The sequence below is a fragment of the Hyperoodon ampullatus genome (assembly GCF_949752795.1).
Source record: "Hyperoodon ampullatus genome assembly, chromosome: 2".
Classification (NCBI taxonomy): Eukaryota; Metazoa; Chordata; class Mammalia; order Artiodactyla; family Ziphiidae; genus Hyperoodon; species Hyperoodon ampullatus.
The window spans coordinates 11,904,045-11,924,399 of NC_136915.1; the positions used below are offsets into that span (position 1 = coordinate 11,904,045).

The following is a 20,355-nucleotide window of genomic DNA, read 5'->3' on the forward strand; positions in this document are numbered from 1 at the left end:
ATGGGAAAAACCTTCATTATACACCAAGGCTTTTAAAAGGTAGTTATAAAACTATGTTTTGTGGTGTGAGCTCAATTGTGTTTAAACTTTTTAAAAAGATTGTAAGCATAGAGAAAAGACTGGAAGGATGTGAACCACTGTGTTCTCAGTGCCTGCCTCTGGGGGACGGGAGTCTAAGTGATTTTAATGTCTTCTTTGTGTTTTTCTCTAGTTCTCATTTTCTGCATTATTAGAAAAAACATGTTATTTTAAAAATGAATAGAACAAACAAATGAAAACAACAATTATTACAAAACCTCCCCTTAACTTTAACACTTGCAGTAAATGGACAGTTGTCACTTGCCAACTGACCTTTCTGGTTTGTGTTGGGCCATTTCTGCTGTCTTGCCACTCGGGACAACCAAAAGGATACTTGCATGGGATCAGAGAACTATCAAGTGGCCAATTCCTGGCCAATTCCCCCCGAGTTCCCTCTTGCCTCTGTGTTGCCTGACGCCCTACCGCAAAACTGGGCATCTAGTCTCGGTCTGCTGTCAGGCTCTGGTGACCCTCCACTCACTAGCTGTGTGGCCTTAGGCAAGTCACTTAACCTCTCTGACCCTCAGCATCCTCCTCTTAAAATGAGGATTGCAGTGACCATCCAGCCAGATGAAGTGGTTAGCACATTGGGGCCCCCAGTGTCAGTGGCACTAGTTATTCCTTGTTATTCCTGTTATTCCTGGCTCTGACTGTCCCCCTTCTGCATTTCAGTCTGCAGACGTCGACAACCATCACGCACTCATTGAATATGATGAGGCCGAAAGCAGCTTTGTTCTCCACGACTTCAATTCCTGCAATGGCACATTCGTCAATGAGTGCCACATTCAGAACGTGGCTGTGAAGCTCCTACCCGGAGACATCCTGAGGTTTGGGTCCAGAGGGCTGACCTATGAACTGGTCATCGAAAACCCAGCCTCGGTGAGTCCACGCCCCTGCGGGGGTGGGGGGGAGGGCGGGGTGCAGAGGTGCCGTGTTGTGTCACCTTCCGTGCAGCCTAGGGCTCGGGTACGGCCACAGGTGGAGGTCGTCTGGAGCGCGTCACTCTTGCTTTCGAGATTCTGCGAAGTTCAGATCCATCGCGTGGGTGCCCGGGGAGAGCGAGTCCTCGCGCCCTCTTCTGGGCATTTCGTGGAATTACATGCAAGGGTTGCCTAGCGACCAGCCCGGAGCGAGAGCGTTTTCCTGAAAAGTGAAGCTTGGCGAGGGGAGGTGGAAAGCAGGTGTGTGCTTTTGAAGATGCAGAGATGGATGCTTCCTTTTTAGGCAGATCAGTGCTCTGCAACTTCCTAGCTTTGCGACCTCGGCCAGGGTTTTCTGCGTGCCTGGGTCTGGATCTTCTCAGCGGTGCAGGGCGTTGAGAGAGTATCTATGTATAAAAAGTCAAAGTGTCTGGCCAGAGTAGACGCTCAAGGCCTGCCAGCTGTTATCACACCGGATCAGAAATGTTCCCGGGATCAGGACCTAAAGTATGGCCCCAGGTTAAGCGAACGTAAGCCAAAATTCGCCCAGCAAAGCTCAGTCACAAGAAGTATCTAGTTCAGTAGGGAGGCAGGATGGGGACTGGTTAGCAACACAGTCCTGGGTCAGAACCCCAGCTCTGCCACTGGCCTACTCGGTGCGCTCTTGCACAAGCCATTGGACCCCTCGGAACCTCGGTTTCCTCATCTACAAAATGGGGCCAACGACAGCAATGACCTTGCAGGCTTATCTTGAGAGCTAAATGAGATGGTTCTAATTGTAAAACTCCCAGAATAATGCCCATTCGTGGTGAGCACACAATGAATACCTGTCGTGTGTGTCCCAGAGAGACGGCGTGTTAACCTCACTCCCCAGCACCAAGAACGCTGCATGGACTGAGACCTCCGAGGCTTAAAGTCCTTTCTGGGATGAGGCTGGGTATAAATAAATAAAGTTTAGAGAATTTAGACAGAATCCTGGGGTGTGGGTCCCCTAGGCAGCCTTAAATACTCACTCAGAGAAGATCAGCACCGTCCCTCAGGCTGCAGGGCCCGTGACACCGCATCCACCACGTTTGCCTTTGAAAATCTGGGGCAGTTTTCTCCTGCTGCTTCTCAGCCCCCTTTTCCTCCTTGGACCAACATTAAAGTGTGCTCACTTGTGGGATGCACTGGGATCCACTGGCCGCCCTGAGGAGGGGCTCCTGACCCAGAAGGTGTTGACCTGATCAGGGGTTCTCAACATGGGTTCTAAGGATCCCCCTCGTCAGAAGCACGTGGGGAGCAGACCAACAGTGCAGACCTGGGCTTCACCCCAGGCCTGAGGACTCATACTTAGGATTCCCAGATGAAATACAGGACACCCAGTTAAATCTGAATTTCAGATAAGCAACAAATAATTTTTATGTACAGGTGTGGGCCAACTATTGCAAGGAAGCACTTATGCTAAAAAAATTATTTGGTGTTTATCTGAAATTCAGATTTAACGGACACCCTATAGTTTATTATATATTTAGTTATTCATTTATTTATTTATGCGAAATCTGGCAACCATACACATCCTTCCTGGGAGTAGGGCCTGGGAATATGCATTCTCACAAGCTCCCTGATGATTCTGATGCACCACCAATAGGAGGGAAACCGAAATTTAGAATCATTTGTATGGAACACTTACAGAATTTTTTAGGGATCAAAGAAAAGGGGATTTCACACTCCCAAGCCTGAAAATCCAAGTTCATGAAGTTTGATTCAATGTGCCCCAACATGTCTGATTACCAGAATTTTTCAGGAATGTTCAGTAAATTTACAGGTTCCCAGGCCCCCTCCCTGGGAAATTCTGACTCTGTGGCTTGGCCGTGGGGAGAAGAAGAGGGGGAGCAGCAAACAATATCTGCATTTTTTCTTCTTTTTCCTACAAAGATATTTATTGAAATATTATTTATAGGGGCATGAAATTTGAAATCTAAATTTCCATTCAAAGGGGGCATTGTTTAATAAATTATATTGTTTAATATATTCTAAGGAGTTGAATATATTATAAGGAGTTCGTTTATATATGGAATACTCTTCTGCCTTTTTAAAACACAGCTTTATTAAGATATAATTGACATGCAATAAACAGCACATGTTTAAAGTCTGTAAGTGGATGGGCTTTGACATATGGGTACACCTGTGAAACCATAGCCACAATCAAGACAGTGAACAGCTCCTTCATCCTCCAAAGTTTCCTCCGGATCACAGCATGTGTTTGTTTGCTTGCTTGCTCTTAACAGCTTCACTGAAGTACAATTTACATAACAGAAACTTCACCCATTTTAACTGTCCAATTCAATCAATTTGAATATATTGATGGAGTTGTGCAGCCATCACCACAACCTGCTCTCAGAACATTTTCCTCCATTTCTATCACGCCAAACCTCGGAGAAACCTTGGAGGTATTTCATTTTGGGGTTTGTTTTTAACTTTTAATTTTCAAAATTATGGTAAAACACACATAAAATTTACCATCTTAACCATGTTTCAGTGTACAGTTCACAGTGGCATTAAATCTATTCACACTGTTGTGCAGCCATCACCCCCATCCATCTTCAGAACTTTGTTCATCTTCCCAAACTGAAACTCTATGACCATCACATCAAACCCCCTGCTTCCTTCCTCCCCTCCCACTATGCTTTCTGTGTCTGTGAATTGGACTATTCTAGGTTCCTCATATAAATGGAATCTTACATTGTTTTTCCTTTTGTGACCATCTTATTTCACTTAGTATGATATCCTCATGGTTCATTCCAGTTGAATATTTCATTGTATGGATTCACCACATTTTGTTTACCTGTTCATCCATCCATGGCCACTTGGGTTGCTTCCACCTTTTGGCCATTTTGAGTAAGTTTGTTATGAACGTGGGTGTACAACTATGGAATGTGGACTTTATTTTACAAGGTGCTTCTTATATAATTGTGGGAAAAAGTGATGACGACCTCTAACCTTGAGTAGATAAGACGGAAGAAGATGCTTTGTAAGAAGAGAAACCAGGAGAGCAGCAGGAGGAATCACTGACGTGAACAGCACTGGGCTAAGCAATTCACCTGCTTTCCCTTATTTCACGCTCACAGCAACCTATGAGATGGGTTCTCCCATGATCCCCATTTTACGGACAAGGAATCCGAAACTCAGAGAGGTTAAGTAATTTCCCCAGGGCCACACAGCTAGTCAGTGCAAATTAAACACTATCCCCACTTGCAGAAAAAAGGAGGGGAGAAATCCATTTAGTCTGATGCTAGCTGGAGCAGTAGCCTTGACTGGTTTTCACACCGAGGAAAGCATACTCTCATGGTCACTTGAATATACACGGATTTTTTCAAGTCTTATTCCTACACGCACTTGCACCTTGCTTCATTCCTCGGTTGACTGCAGGCAGCTGCACAAGTGTTGCCCTGGCCTGTGCCCAGGGCACTTTGCAGGACTCTCCCCAACCCCATCTTCTCAAAAGCACTCTCTGCCGGGGCGTCCCCAGCTTGAGAAGCTTCCATCCATGACGCTCATATTCATGGAGGGGTCCTTTTCAGCGTCCGTGTGAGGGCGGCCTGTGGACTGACTGGCACCTTCCTACAAATTCCACTTCCTGATGACCCCAACCTGCTGGCTAGTTAAAAGAAGAGAAAGGAAGAGGGGAAAAAGGGAGAGGTATTGAAGAGCATCTCTCATCAAATATTTTGAAGCCCAGTTTTTCTAAAACATTCGTGTCCATGTTGCTTCCGGCATATTCTTGTTTCCAATTGATTTTGGGGTCCCTGGTGAGGGCGCTGTGTTTCCTCCTTGGATGGAGTTTCCACGGAGGACTGCCCTGATATCATACAGATTAAGTATGATGAGAACTGTTTTTCTCCTGACAAAGTGTTCCCAAATGAAAGCATTTATTTCAGGTTTTGTGGTGACCCTAACCAATAGAGGAGGGTGTGACAGCATTTTATTGGGGGAGGGGGGTGAGGTGCGGGGCGGTTAGGAATCCAGATGTGTTTGCAGATGTCACAGTGGTTAGAGCACGTGCCCTGAGGTCGGGCTGACTCCAGCGCCATCCCATCCCTGCTCTTGACCGGCTTTTATACTGGACGTGCACAAATCATCTACCTCTCAGAGCCTCGGTCCCCACTCCTGTAACAATAGTTCCTACCACCTTGAGTGACTGTGGTATTAAGTGGGCAAAGTACGTAAATTGCTTAGTCCAGCGTCTGGCACCTAATATGCACATGATAACTCTCAGCTTTACAGTCAAGCAAACCAGCATGGAGCAGCCAAGATGCCTCCTTTGTAAGTGTCCTTTTGGACGGGGAAACCTCCCAAGACCTGCCCCCGCTAGCAGATAAATATATTTGCAGATAAATTACCCACAGAATAACATACAAGATGGAAAAATATAAAGAAAATCTCTTGTTTGACAAAGTACATTGAAAGCCAGGATGTGCCCAGGACCATCCTTTTTTTTTTTGTGTGTGTTATGCGGGCCTCTCACTGTTGCGGCCTCTCCTGTTGCGGAGCACAGGCTCCAGACGTGCAGGCTCAGCGGCCATGGCTCACAGGGCCAGCCGCTCCGCAGCATGTGGGATCTTCCTGGACCAGGGCACGAACCCGCGTCCCCTGCATCGGTAGGCAGACTCTCAACCACTGCGCCAGCAGGGAAGCCCCCAGGACTATACTTTGTAAATCATAGCTCTCTCGTCAAAATATTACCTAGGGCTGCTATATTGCACAACTCCAGGGTCACCATTCACAACGTAGTCCATGTGGATGGCTCCCACTGAAGCTGTGCAGGACATAACCCGCAGGGCCATCTGCAATGCCCTGAAGCAACCGTTGATTAATCCCATAGAGTCTTGGCACCAGGCGTGGGAAATTGAAGTCCCAGAGTCAAGTGTGCCGCCGTGTTGTGGGTTTTGTGTGTTGTTGCCTTTACTCATGCTTTCTGAGCTCTGGGAAAGGAGGTGTGGAAACAAGCTGTGCTAGTCACAGTGGCGCCGTTCCTACAAGGCAGCTGAGTGAGGAAACCCACGTCACCGGTATGTATCAATCATGTCTTTCTCTGTTCTGAAATACGGCAAAACTGATGGAAATGGCCAGAATGAAAAAGGAAGCCAGGCGCCACAAATGACGTGCCGAGTTGTTCCATGAGGGGGTTGACAGCTCCTTGGCGGCAGCCCCCATCCCCATGATTGCCTGTGTCTGGTCTTCCCTGTAGCCTGCTCTGCCCTGTTCCCAGTCCAGCCAGACTCTCCCACGTGGCTCCTGGATACTGTCTTCTGTCCCTTCAATGTCATGACGTCCTGTCTTGCGAGAAGAGCGCCCTCTGTCGGCCAATATTCCTTGCTGCTTTAATGGGGAAGCTCTGTAGAACACAATCGAGAAAGCAAGGTCTTTGGAGTTGGATGGAGCCAAGTTGAAATGCCAGCTGCAACTGACCTTACCTTTCTGAGCTTCAATTTCCAATGTCTGCCAAGGAGCTACTCATTAATCCCAGGTCCCCTTTCCCCCTTCAGTTGTTTTTATAGAGGTCCCTGGGACCACCCCTATCATGGCATAAACTGAGGCTCGGAGAGCTTCAGTGACTTCCCCAAGGTTAGGCATCAGTCCTATAGATCCAGAGCCAGGATTAAAAGCCAGCTCTGTGGAGTCCCTTGGAGGCTTTTCCTAATAGCACGAAGCATCGTGCGGCCATGAGAGCCCAGGCAGGTCCATCACCGCCCAGTGGTTAAGGAAGGTCTTGCAATTCCCAGTCCAACCTGCAATTTCACACGCTGACAGGGGATGATTCATTATGTGGGTAAAAACGAAGGCCACTGATAATAGAAGAAAATGCATTTTCAGTTATCTGGCTTCCTTGCTTGTTTGGCTCCACTAACTTTTTTTTTGGCTGCACCAACGCAGGATCTTAGCTCCTCAACCAGGGATCAAACCTGCACCCCCTGCATTGGAAGCATGGAGTGTTAACCACTGGACGGCCAGGGAAGTCCATGGCTCTACTAACTTTTTTTTCTTTAATTATTTTATTTATTTTATTTATTTATTTTTGGTTGCGTTGGGTCTTCGTTGATGCGCGCGGGCTTTCTCTTGTTGCGGCGAGTGGGGGCTACCCTTCGTTGCAGTGCGCGGGTTTCTCATTGCGGTGGCGTCTCTTGTTGTGGAACATAGGTTCTAGGCGCATGGGCTTCAGTAGTTGTGGCACGCGGGCTCAGTAGTTGTGGCTCGCGGGCTCTAGAGCACAGGCTCAGTAGTTGTGGCCCATGGGCTTAGTTGCTCCGCGGCATGTGGGATCTTCCTGGACCAGGGCTCGAATCCCTGTCCCCTGCATTGGCAGGCGGATTCTTAACCACTGTACCCCCAGGGAAGTCCACCCACTAACTCTTTACCGGGGATATTGCTGCCGTTCCTGGACAAATTCAGTTGCCCCTTTCTTCTTCTTTTTTGACGATGATGATCATACCTGATGGCTAATGTTTTATGCTCATTTATGATGGACCAGGAAGTGTTCCCAGCATTTCACATGCACTGTCTCACCCACTTCTCACAGACTAAGAAATGGCTGTTATCATCCCTATGTCTTACAGACAAGGCACAGAAATAACACACTCGTCAGGGTCCCAGAGCAGGAGCAGAGCAGGGAGACGGACCAGAGTCTGTGCGACGCCGGATCCCAAGTTCTTAACCAGAGGTCGTCACAGTATGGCCCAGGGCCAAGGGCGGGCCATCGCCTGCTTTTGTAAAGTTTCCTGGGAACACAGCCATCCCATTCATTTCAGTAGTGCCTGTGTTGTCTGCTACAACGGCAGAGTAAGCTGGGCAGATCCTATGGCCCACAGGGCTGGAAATGTTGACTGTCTGGCTCTACAGAAAACGTTTACCAGCCTCTGCTTGTAACACTATGCTGTACTGCCTCTTTCATTTGACTTGGTTTCTAAAAGAAGAACTTAAAATAGAGGGGGGAGCTGGGGAGAAAGAACTCACTCAGATTGAGCCTTACTGTGTGCCAGGAAATGTGCTGGTTAATAGCTTAAGTTTACTGAGGAATAAGAAAAAACAGACAAGCTGGAAAAATGAATTTTGAACAGTCTTTTCAATACCTCTTTAAAAAAGAGCTGGAAATATGTGGTTCTAAGTATACATACACATATATATGCATTTGCAAATATAGTAAATATAATTACATTGACATGGATCTGATAAATATACTAGACATTAACATATTATATATACAACAGATGCATATTACACATTTTACCTGTTTCTTCAACTGGAAAGTTTTCTTTTAAAACTGTGGAATGTTGGGAATTCCCTGGTGGTCCAGTGGTTAGGACTCAGTGCTCTCACTGCTGAGGGCCTGGGTTCAATTCCTGGTCAGGTAACTAAGATCCCACAAGTGCACGGCGAGGCCAAAAAACTAAATAAATAAAACTATGGAATGTCTTCCGTGAGTCACTTTTGAAGCAGAAATTTGGGATTTGTAGTCTGAAGCCTGCTGTAGCTAGAGAACTATTTATCTATCAAAGTTTCTCTAAGCAGCGTTTTACTGCTTGTCTTATGATTGGTTCCTTGGTCCTAAATCATTCTTAGCTGAAGATGCTGCTTTACTTTTATAAGTTTAAAGGTAAATTTGGTGCATGATGACAGTCTGGTGGGTTTTGTTTGAGCATGTCCTAACCTTTAAAACAACTTTCACTCTGAGTACATAGTGATGCTTATGCTAAAGTCTCAATAAGAATACTGTCCAGGAAATTTGATTGTTTGCAAGTGTCAGAAAACCAACTAAAACTAGCCAAGGCAAAAAAAAAAAAAAAAAAAAGCTCATGGAACTGAAAAGGCCAAAAGCTGCAGCTTAGGCCCAGCTGGATCCAGGCGCCCAAATCATGGTCAGGAATCTGACTCTTTCTTCCCTGTTAGCTTCCCAATCTCAGACAGACTCTTGCCTCACCTGTAGGAAAGTGGCCACCAGCAGCCCCAGCATCCTACAAAGTAGCAGTTCCAGGGAAAGAGCCAGCATCTTCATTGACAGTGGCTTGGATCACGTGGCTTCCCCTGAACCAATCACTGAGGCCAGGGGCAAGGAATGCTCCGATTGGCCAGGCCTGGGTTATGGTCTCACCCCTGGGGTGGAAGGGTCAGAGTTCTATGGACTCAGGATTGTCAGGGAAAGGGTGTCTTCCCTGCAAAAAAATTAAGGTGCCCATCCAGAAGATGGAAGAAATGGATGCGGGAGAGGCAAAAACACAGAAGATGTCCATGACATTAGGAAGCATTCCTATTGCCTAAGTGGAGCCTTCCTAACGGGATTTGCCACTAGGGATCTGGGGGGAGGAAAATGACGAATAATCCACTTTTCCATTGGAAAAGTCCCAGGCCAGTCTCCAAGGAAGCAGAGTTGCTCATTTCTCTCCTGTGGTGAACAGGTGTGATGAGAAGCTCAGAGTCGGGGCCTTAGTTGTCCAGCCCCAAGAAGGGTGGCATTTCCACGTTCCTGGGACCTCTAAATAGGGCCCGTTCTTGAGGGCGATGTGGCTTTACTGTACCGGGGTTGAGAAGCCGGCAACTGAGTGAATGACCAGAGAGCATGGTGCCCTTCAGAACAAAGCCTCTTTCTGGTCAAGCTTTGTCATCTCCTACCTGACCTTGTAGGATTTCCTCTACCCTGTGCTCTTACAGGTTCTGTGGGGACTTACTGATGTGATGAGAACTCCTGAGGCTGGGTGTTTTATATTAAAGGCGATTTCCCGAGACCAGTGAAGTGGAGGGCACGGGGCAGCAGACAGCCTCAGGCTCGGCCTCCGAAGCAAGAACTCACACACAAGGACCCCTGAGGCTGTGTTGTCACCAGATGTCTACAGGCGATGCAGATGACATCGGGGGAGGTGGAGACGGGTGCACGGGCTGAACCCTTAGCATCCTGCTGAGACAGAACCCGGACCCGGCCAGGAACCGGGCCGTGTCCTGCTTCCTCTGGCAGACCACACCCTTTGTTACCAAATCAGAACCACGTTGCTCCTTCTCTGAGCTTAGTTGATGATCATTCATTCATTCATTCATTCATTCCGTCTCTCTATCTGGCAAGACCGAATTGAAGCAGGCCAAGTCTAGGGGTAGCAAAAGCTATTTGCAAAAATCCGGCTGTTTTCTCATTAGATTCTATTTCCCATTTTATGGACTGACCAGGAAGCTGATTAGAACTTGAAAGGAAAGGAAAATCCATAAGATTGAAGATTTACAAGAAAATGGGAAAATTAGATGGGCCAGATCTCCTTTAACACCGCTGGGAAAAACCCAAACGAATGGCTTTTCTGAACAGCTCAAAGGGACTTAATTCTTTTAAGTTCCAAAACCTAAAAATAATGTATAACTTGGCGGTTCTGTGTTCTAAACGTATAACCCTGATTTCTCACACTGAAACCCCGTACGTAATTTACTCTTTTCTTGGGGACTTAGAATTATTACCCGTCTCTGAGTTACGGTGACACCCCGGGAGCTGTTGCGATAAAGGCCATTTGTCCTGGCACCATGTAGCACCCTCTCCTGGCTTCTGAGATCTACTGGCCATGTTTTCTAGTCTCCATTCTGTCTTCCCAGGTCCATGGTTCCTCCATGCTGCGGTCAGTGTGCCTGCTCGCCACCATCACCCCTACCCCCCAGGCCCTTCCAGACCACGGGAATTAAGCTCCACATCTATGTATGTTAAATTCTTCTGTTAGGAAGCCAGTCTCTTCTCCCTCCTTTATGTATTTACTCACTAATGTATCTATGTCAGTATGGACCCATGTATACTGATTTTACACTTTGAGTTATAATCCAATACTCATTAACTATTTCTTCGCTGAAATTCTTCCAGCCTTGGCCACTGGCAGCTCTTTCAGGTTGGTTGCTGTGTCCTTGAGCATCTCCCCACCTTTTCGTTTTGGGCACTTCCTTACTCTCTGCTGTTACAAGATGCTCCAGGCTTAGCATGTATTTTCCCCATCCCAGCCCCAGAATCAAAGTGCTTTTTATTTACACTAAGTTTGCCAATCGTTCACCTCAGTCAGCGAACACCTACCATGAGTAGCAGGCACTCTGCTGGGTGCCAGCACAGCCAGCGATTGGCTGGTAAATATTTAATGACCAGCTCTCTGGAAAAAGTAAAGTACATGGATGCATAGCATAAGGTTTACTGATATAAAGAATGTGTAGGACACTCTTTCCATGTAACAAGAAATACAGTACTCTTTCTTGTAAATTCTCTATAGCCAGCTGAGTCTCACAGAATGCTTCCCTTGACTTTAGCTGAACTCTTGTATCCATAGCCAATTTCTCATTGCAGTTGACGAATGAGAGAGTTCCCAACCTGTGCACTGGTGGGTATTTTTGGGTACTTTGGATTTATGAATAATACAAGTGAAAAAAGAAAGATGTTAGAACTTCACATGTTCATCAGTGACATGAGTGACTTTGTTGCTGCATCAGATAATACTTTTCAAATACTGGAAGAACGTTTCCCCAATTTTTTGCTCTATTCATAACATAATGGCTAAGACACAACATGCTTTTGTATAATCTGCATTGTTAACATTTTCTCCATTACTGTCTTAAGTCTAGGCAATCAACAAAACAAACAAACAAACAAAATCAAGCTCTACATGAACCACCATTATTAAACCTATTTATAAAATTTTTAAAAATCAAGCCCTGATTTATAGCATTTCCTGATTTCTATGGTGTAATACGCCCTCCACGGTCAATTTCAAGCTCCCAATGACACATCCCTGAATACAGAGATGGAAAGAGTGGTGTGGTAACACATCACTGTGTAGCATTTCCAACAGACACATATAGTAGAGTGAAATAACCTCAAGAGCATAGGTAATAATAAAATAGAGTAAAATGATTAGGAAGGGGTGAGTTTTAAGTTTGTATCACCTTTGTTTCTGATATAATTTAATTGTAAATTTATGTAAGTTAATTCTTATTAATGGCTGTGTTTATCAACCAGTTGGCAAAATTCCTGGACATTTAACAATCGGTTCTCTGGGCGGGTACCAGGTAGCCACAGCACTCCTCTGGTACAGCAGTAAACATACCACAGGTCTTCCCGGATGGAGGCTGGTGTCCTCTGAGCTGCTTCCAGGGCGTGGCATGTACCAGATGAATAACACTTCCATAAGACAGTTGTCAGTGTTCCTAGAAAATCCCATTTCTAAGTAGCCCATGTGATGTCTTGTGGTTTTTCACACCATCTAATGTTCATTTCCTTTTTTTAACTTGGAAAATATCCTATTATTCACTAACCAATCATCTAAGATCCGTTTGTGAATATGGAAAACAGGTAATAAATCATGACTTCGAGTAACCTGGAAGTCCTAAGAACACAGGTATTGGAGTCAAATAGTGTCACCACTTCCTGGCTGTGAGACCTTGGGCAAATCATTTAACCTCTCTGAGCTTCAGTTTCTTAATCCACACAATGAGGGGTAAAATGCCTCCTGCAAGATTATTCTGGAGATCAGATGAGATGGCATGCATTAAGTGCCCAGCACAGTCTGTGGCACATCTGTGGCTTCTCTACACAGTGGCTCATAGTCGTTGTATTGTCCATAATTACTTACAAATGGCAGAGCGCATAACAAGCTCTCCAAGGGCAAGGTCTAAGTTTCCACCTTCTCTGCAGGCTCCAGGGCTTCCTGGCAGAATTCATGTGTATTGTAGGCACTCGATGTGCAAACTACCTTGAATTTTTTTTAGGGTGTCCCATTCAACTTACACTCTTTACAGGGTTAGAAGCAGATACTGGAGAAATAACACAAAGAACAAGTAGATAATTTGAAAAAAAATGGATAGTGATTTCTTGAGTAAATCATTGACCTTTGTTTATTAAAGCTAATATAAGTTCAGCCGTGGATGTGGTCATGGTTAATCCAGGTGGTTGACAACGTGCTATTTTTTTCTTTTTTCGGTATGCGGGCCTCTCACTGTTGTGGCCTCTCCCATTGTGGAGCACAGGCTCCGGACGCTCAGGCTCAGCGGCCAGGTCTCACGGGCCTAGCCGCTCTGCGACATGTGGGATCTTCCCAGACTGGGACATGAACCCATGTCCCCTGCATCGGCAGGCAGACTCTCAACCACTGCACCACCAGGGAAGCCCCAACCTGCTATTTTAAAGGTAGTATAGAAAAGAAATCAGGAGTATAACATATGCTACCTCAAAAACAGAACAAAAAACCCAACCATGGCAACACACCATATGGTCAGAGAACAGACACAAAGAAAGAGAAAAGGCATTAGCGTGTATTTTTAAACTAAAGTATCTAAAAATAGACTTGAAGACTTCCCTGGTGACACAGTGCATAAGAATCCACCTGCCAGTGCAGGGGACACAGGTTCGAGCCCTGGTCTGGGAAGATCCCACATGTCGCCCGGAGCAACTAAGCCCGTGCGCCACAACTACTGAGCCTGTGCTCTAGAGCCCATGTGCCACAACTGCTGAGCCCATGTGCCCCAGCTACTGCAGCCCATGCTCCTAGAGCCCACACTCTGAAACAAGAGAAGCCACCACAAGGAGAAGCCCGTGCACCACAACGAAGAGTAGCCCCCTGCTCGCCGCAACTAAAGAAAGCCTGCACGTAGCAACGAAAACCCAACACAGCCAAAAATAAATAGAATTAAATCTAAAATAAATAAATAATAAAAACAGACTTGTTGATAACTGACCTTGACCCCATGCTTCCTGTACAGCCCAGAGCTGGCTTTTAATGGGAGTCTTCTTCTTATGTTTGCTTTTCTCCCTACCTGTTTCATTGTAGTTACCAGCAGCAATTTGTGAGAAAACCTTGACCTTCCCTCTGATAGAGCAAGCCGGCAAGCTAGAGAAAACCAACTTTAACCATCCAACTAAAGCTACCCTCAACCAATACGCTTCAGAGAAAAAAAAAAAAAAAAAAAACTTTATTTTTTAATTTTTAAACCCGAAGAGCTTGGAGTCTCTGCTGCGTTTATACATCTTTGGCTCCTTCCCCCTAGGGGCCCTATCGTTCGGGCTCTGTGTGCTGCAAGCAACAGAAACCAGCTCTAGCCGGCCTCAGGGATGGAGCACTTCAGGGTAGCACCCCAGCCAGGGCTCAAAACCAGCTTCCTTATTTTCCCCACCATGTTCACAGCAGCATAGTTAAAATAGCCAAGAGGTAGAAACCACCCAAGTGCCCATGACGCTTAATGGATAAACAAAATACACTCTAAACTGTATGATGGAATATTATTTAGCCTTAAAAATGAAGGAAGGGCTTCCCTGGTGGCGCAGTGGTTGAGAGTCCGCCTGCCAATGCAGGGGACACGGGTTCGTGCCCTGGTCTGGGACGATCCCACATGCCGCGGAGCGGCTGGGCCCGTGACCCATGGCCGCTGAGCCTGCGCGTCCGCAGCCTGTGCTCCACAACGGGAGAGGCCACAGCAGTGAGAGGCCCGCCTACCACAAAAAAAAAGAAGGAAATTCTGACATGTTACAACATGGATGAACCTTCAGGGCATTGTGCTAAGTGAAATATGCCAGTCACAAAAAGACAAGTACCATGTGATTTCACTTATTTGAGGTACTTGGTACTTAGAGTAGTCCAATTCATAGAGACAGAATGTTGGTCACCACGGGCTGGGTGGTGGAGGGAATGGGGAGTTGTTGTCTAATGGTTAATAGAGTTTACGTTTTGCAAGACAAAAAAGTTCTGGAGATCCATCTCACAGAAATGTGAAAATACTTAACACCACTGAACTGTATACTTTAAAATGCTAAGATGATAAATTTTATGTTGCAGGTTATTTACCACAATTTGAAAACTAAATAAACAGCTTCCCTGTCTCCATGTCTGGGCTCCACTCCCTCATGCTGGCTGCATTCTGAAGTCCCACCAGGTCACTCCAGATCCTGGTGTCCAGCCAAGTCTTCTTGGGTCTCCCTGGCTCTGATTGGATCACTTGCCCCACCACTGAACCAATCAGTATGTCCAGGGAGTGTGACTGGTTGATTGCTTAGCCCCACCCACAGCAATGGGCCGACAGATTGGGAGGGAGATTCCTGGAATTTCCAGAAGAGCCAGGTGGGTTGCGGCCTGTCCACTACGGCAGTGAACCACTTGAGGCATGAGATATGACCACTCCCTTTAGCACCCTGGCAGTTAGTGGGCAGTGAGGCACATCTACCTGAGCATCGCAGCACAAAAGGGAATTCCTCCACACCACCCGTGGTCTCTAGATTTGTTTTCTATCAGGCGGGGGTAAAACATATTCAAATTTCCCCCTTCCCACCTTCAGCCCTTTCATTCGATAAATCTTTATTAAATCGATGAGGAAAGGTTGTAGGAATGATTGAGGTGAGACAGCCCCAGAGGAGAGGACGGGAAGGGATAGGATGGATGGAGAAGTGAGTGCAAGGCAGGAGCAGGACACCTCAGCTTCTGAAAGGAGAGAAAGGAAGAAAGCTTAGGTGGAGACCGAGGTGCCCACAGTGGAGAGAAATTCGAATCTTCACATAAGGTAACAGAGTTCTGGAACACTGCCAAGTCCGTTCCCGAAACAGGTTTCAACGGGGCCAGTGTCATTATAAATGCTGGGCCAGGTGTCGCCAGGCAATTGGAGTTTGATTTTCCCGAACAGTGTTCTCCCTGACTCCAAAAAATCTTCAGGGGAATTCACCGGATTCTTGACTTGGCTGGGAAAGACTGTAGCTAAAAGACTGGTTTGGGAACCTGAGTGAGTGGAGAACCTTCCTCTTGAATACAATCCAGCTGGAGCTATAGGAAGTTCTGTCTGCCAGTGCTCCTATTTCGGAAGCATTCTGTCCTGTTTCTCATTATGTGTCTGCAGTCTGCAGAAAGAGAAACGTGACCCGCCACAGGCGGCAAACCTTTGAACTTAGCTTCTTCCTTGAAAAGTGTGTTTTTTTCTGCCAAGAGACTGGGGGCGGGGCAGAGAAGGGAGAGAGAGACAGAGAGGGAAAGAGCTTTCCGGAACCCCAGTCCCACCACCCTCTCCACCACCACCTGAGCTTGGTGAAGTCCTTAACCTCTCCAAGCCTCATTTGTAAGCTAGGAATAAGGAGAGCTCCTCCCCTTCAGGGCTATAGCGAGAAATCGGTGAGTAATTACAATAAATGGTAGCATTCACGATGTCACGGTTTAACCACTAGGCTCGGGGAGGGACGGCCACAACAGCATTAACCAAGACAAAGCCAGGTGTCAGCACCTCTCAGCATTTGCTTCTCCCGGTGTAGATGGATTTTGATGTGCTCTCTAATGAAAGTAGCTACAGACATCTTGTGCTGGGTCAGATGAAAAAAGGTTCCCTCGATAGATATTTACGGAGCATCTGCCAAGAATCAGATGTGGCAGATGTTGAGGATCACAGGTTAATGAGCCAGCTGGGGTGCGAGCCAGTTGGGGTGCCTGCCACCCCAGAGCTCTCGGCTTCAGGGAACAGGTGGAATGGGAGTGCCAGGGAGACACACAGTGTGGATGTGTGTGTCCTGGAGAGCTGGGCTTGAATCTCGGAGATGTGTTCATTCATTCTTTCAACCAGTATTTAAGGACCTACTGTGTATGTGCCAAGGGTTTCTTCTAGGAGCTGAGGATACGGTGCTGAGCAAGGCAGACAAAAAGCTGTCAGCCTCTCAGAGCTCAGAGGTGGCGCTCTACCAGCTCAGACACTCACTTCCAAATCTGTGATCCTGGGAAAGTCACTAGGTCTTGCTCAGCCTTGGGCTCGTCACAGAGCCTCAGGGGTATTAAATGAGGTAATGCATGTGAATCTCTTGACTGGGTGCCTGGCACGAAGGCTGCACCCAATAAATGGTGGTGCGATAGTGTGCAAGGTGACCCATGCTGGGGACCGCCATCCCAACTTTGGGGAGAGTCTGGGAGGGCTTCCTGGGAGAAGTGACTTATACGCCGAAATCTAGGGCAGCAATTATGTCGCCGGGACAGAAAGGTGAAGACCACCCCAGCTGCTTGTAACCTCCCCTGACCCTCTTGTCTGCCCCTGCAGGTCTCCTTCCCAAGGGTGAGGGGCCCAGCACCTTGGCCAAGGTCACAGCCACCTTGGGCCACCCAGCAACTGAACCAGCCACCCTCACCACCACAGACCCCCTTCTACCCGGGCATCTGGCCAGCGCCAGTGCAGAGGAGCTGGTCGCAGGGGGCCCCCGAGCCCCCCCATGCTCCCACCAGCCTCCCACAGGCAGCCCGTGAGTGCCAGCGAGAAGATGTTCTCCTTCGAGGTGGATAGAGCCGCCCACAGCGTTCCCATCATCAGGCAAGGTACTCATGGGCGCTTCCTTGGTGGCTTAGGGGAGGGGCTTTGGCTAGGAGGATGGGTCTCAGTTTCTGCTTTCCCCCTTTTTTTTTAAATTTTTATTGAGGTGCAGTTGATTTACAGTGTTGTGTTAGTTTCAGGTATGCAGCACACTAAATCTGTTCAACATATACATGTATCCACTCTTTTTAAGATTCTTTTCCCATATAGACCATTACAGAGTATTGAGGAGAGTTCCCTGTGCTATCCAGTAGGTCCTTCTTAGTTATCTCCTTTATGTATAGTATTGTGTATGTCAATCCCTCTCTTCCAATTTATCCCTCCCCCCTCTTATTCCCGGTAACCATAAGTTTATTTTCTACATCTGTAACTCTATCTCTGTTTTGTAGATAAGTTCATTTGTACCTTTTTTTAGATTCCACATATAAGCAATATGGTATGATATTTGTCTTTCTCTGGCTTTTGCTTATGTTCTCTGGTTCTGAAGTAGAACATAATCAAATGTGAAAAAATTGGGATAAGCAGAAAGTTAGAAAACAGTAAAAGATAAGCTGTCACCCTTATCACCAGAATTCTCCCTGTTGACTTTTTGGTACAAACTCCTCCAAGACTGTGCTCTGCCCATCTGCACACGTCAGTACCTCTGTGGTGTGTGTGTGTGTGTGTGTGTGTTTGTACGTATATATGAATATATATGAATGTGTATCAGAATCTAAATTTATATACTTCGACTCAGATGTACAGACATATTGGTAACTGAAATCCCTCTTGCCTTAGGAGGTTTTTAAATATTTTATTACCATTTTACAGGTAAGAGGAGACTGAGGCTTATGGAGAAAATTACTTCTCCGGAGGTGATATATTCAATCTAATCTAATCTAACGCTTTTCAGTCAAATTTAAGGCTGGGTATCTCAGTGACTGTCACTCACAGCCTGGTCACTTTGGGGACACACAGCCATCAGGGTTTCCTTCACCCCCCCTGACCCCCAGAAGGCCTCATGGCATTTGGGGAGGAGACTTCCTGTCTGTCACCATCCTCTTGGCCTTTTCAGCCTACTGGCAGAGTAGCTGGGTCGACTTAGTCCCTGGCATGATTCCCAGGTTTCTTCTGTGGCCACTGGTGTGAAGGTCCCATTCTCTGTTTTCTGCGTCCCAGCCCCAGACCCCTCTGAGTCCCCAGGTCTCTCGATGCCTCCACACCCTTCCCTGGTCTCACTCAGGACCCCTCACCTAGTCACTTCCCTCAGCCATTCAAATAATAGTTATTATTCTGAAATATACAGACTAAGGAGCAAATGAAAGGTATCTCTGCAGTTTACATCATCATCATCATCATCTAAGGAATGCTCATGTGCCTACCACCCAAGTTAAGAAATTACTCAGCCATTTCCCCCCAGCATTTTAATGTGAAAACTTTCAAACATACAGCAAAGCAAAAAGAATTTTACAGAGACAGCTCTCCTCCTAATTCTACCGCTAACACTTTGCTGTACTCTTTATTACATTTCTGTCTACCCATCCTTCTTGTCCTGCATTAATCCATCTTATTTTTTGGATGCATTTCAAAATAAATAGCACACATCTGTAGTCCTCCCCATAAATGCTTTAGCACATATACCATTAACTAGAATTCAACATGTTTTGTCTCTTTCATGTAAAATGAACACACAGTGTGTATTAGTTATCATGATTGCATAACGAATTCTCCCCAAACGTAGCAGCCTAAAGCAAAAATCAAACATGTGTTATCATCTGTACGGTTTCTGTGGGTCAGGAATTTGGCAGCAGCTTAGCAGGACGGCTGTGGCTCAGGGTCCCTCGTAAAGCTGCAGTCATCTGAAGGCTTGACCTGGGCCGGATGATCCACTTCCAAGACGGCGAGCTCACATGGCTGTCAGCAGGAGGCCCCGGCTCCTCACCACATGGGCCTCCCCAGAGAGTGGCTCGAGCGTTCTCAGGACACGGCAGCTGCTCCTCCTGAGCAAGTGATCCTGGAGGACAAGATGGAAATGGCAACATCTCTTATGACTAAGCCTCAGAAGTCATGCTCTGTCATTGCTGCAATATCCTGCTGGTTACACAGGGTGTCACCCTCCAGTGTGGGAGAAGACTACACACAGGCCTGAAGACCAGGAGGTGGGGATTATCAGCAGTCATCTTGGAGGCCGGCTACCACAGCCTGCCCTTGGGTCCTCAATGATTCACACTCCTCCTCCTCTCTCCCGAGGCCCCCCAAAATCTCACCCCAGTAACAGCATCGGCTCAAATTCAAGAATCTCGTCTAAATCAAGTCCAGGTACAGATGGGGCTCATGGGTGTAGTACCTTAAGTTCAGCTCATCAAGTACTACTTCCAAGAATCTGAAGACCTCTGAACAAAGTGTCTGTCCCTCACACACCCAGCACATATTGGTGGGACAGACATAGCATAACTGCTACATACACTCCTCTTCTTCCAAAAGAAGAAAAACAGGAAACACACAGGAGTCACCGGCACAAAGCACTTCTGAAGTCCAGCTGGGAAAATATCGGCAGTTCCTTGACTGGGCTTCAGTCCAACTCTTGGTCAGAAATGACTTTCCAGGGCTCTTGGCTCTGCCCGCTGGTCCCTGAGTTCCGCCTTCTGAGTCGTCCTCCCTTTCCTAGGAAAGGTGTCCCATGGATGTGGCTGCATAGTTTTATAGCCTGCTTCCTGCCTGTAGAAGCTTGAGGGTCCAGACGCTTCTTTTACTTTTGTGGGTCTCTGTCAGTCTGAGTTGGCAGTGCTTCTTATTGGGGTTCATCCTATTAGGCAAAACCCACGCCCACAGATTTTTTTGTCACAAGCCCTTCCACCATGGGCTTCTGCAAAGACTGACAAAGGACCGAAGCTTCTTAGAAGCCCAGTTCTTTGACCGAAGGGTTCTCTTGGACACTGCCCTGGATCTGTATTCTTAACAAAGCATTTTACAACCACACCCTCAGCTTCTTCTCTAGACTGTGTTTTCTTGAGAGCGCCCTTGATTTGATCTTTGCCCAGAACCTGTTTCTTACATTTCATTTGCCGCCTGGAGAGGC

The 20,355-nt window shown here is 46.8% G+C and overlaps 1 protein-coding gene across 1 annotated transcript in view; it reads left to right on the forward strand.

Annotated features, from left to right (window-relative positions):
• LOC307063662 (forkhead-associated domain-containing protein 1-like) overlaps nt 1-20,355 on the forward strand; it is a gene marked incomplete at both ends in the record, with an annotated part of 101,566 nt that overhangs the window by 18,835 nt on the left and 62,376 nt on the right. Inside the window, 3 exon segments of the mRNA XM_079719895.1 lie at nt 751-957; nt 17,031-17,192; nt 17,194-17,302. Of these exon segments, the coding sequence (XP_079576021.1) occupies nt 751-957; nt 17,031-17,192; nt 17,194-17,302 (478 nt within the window).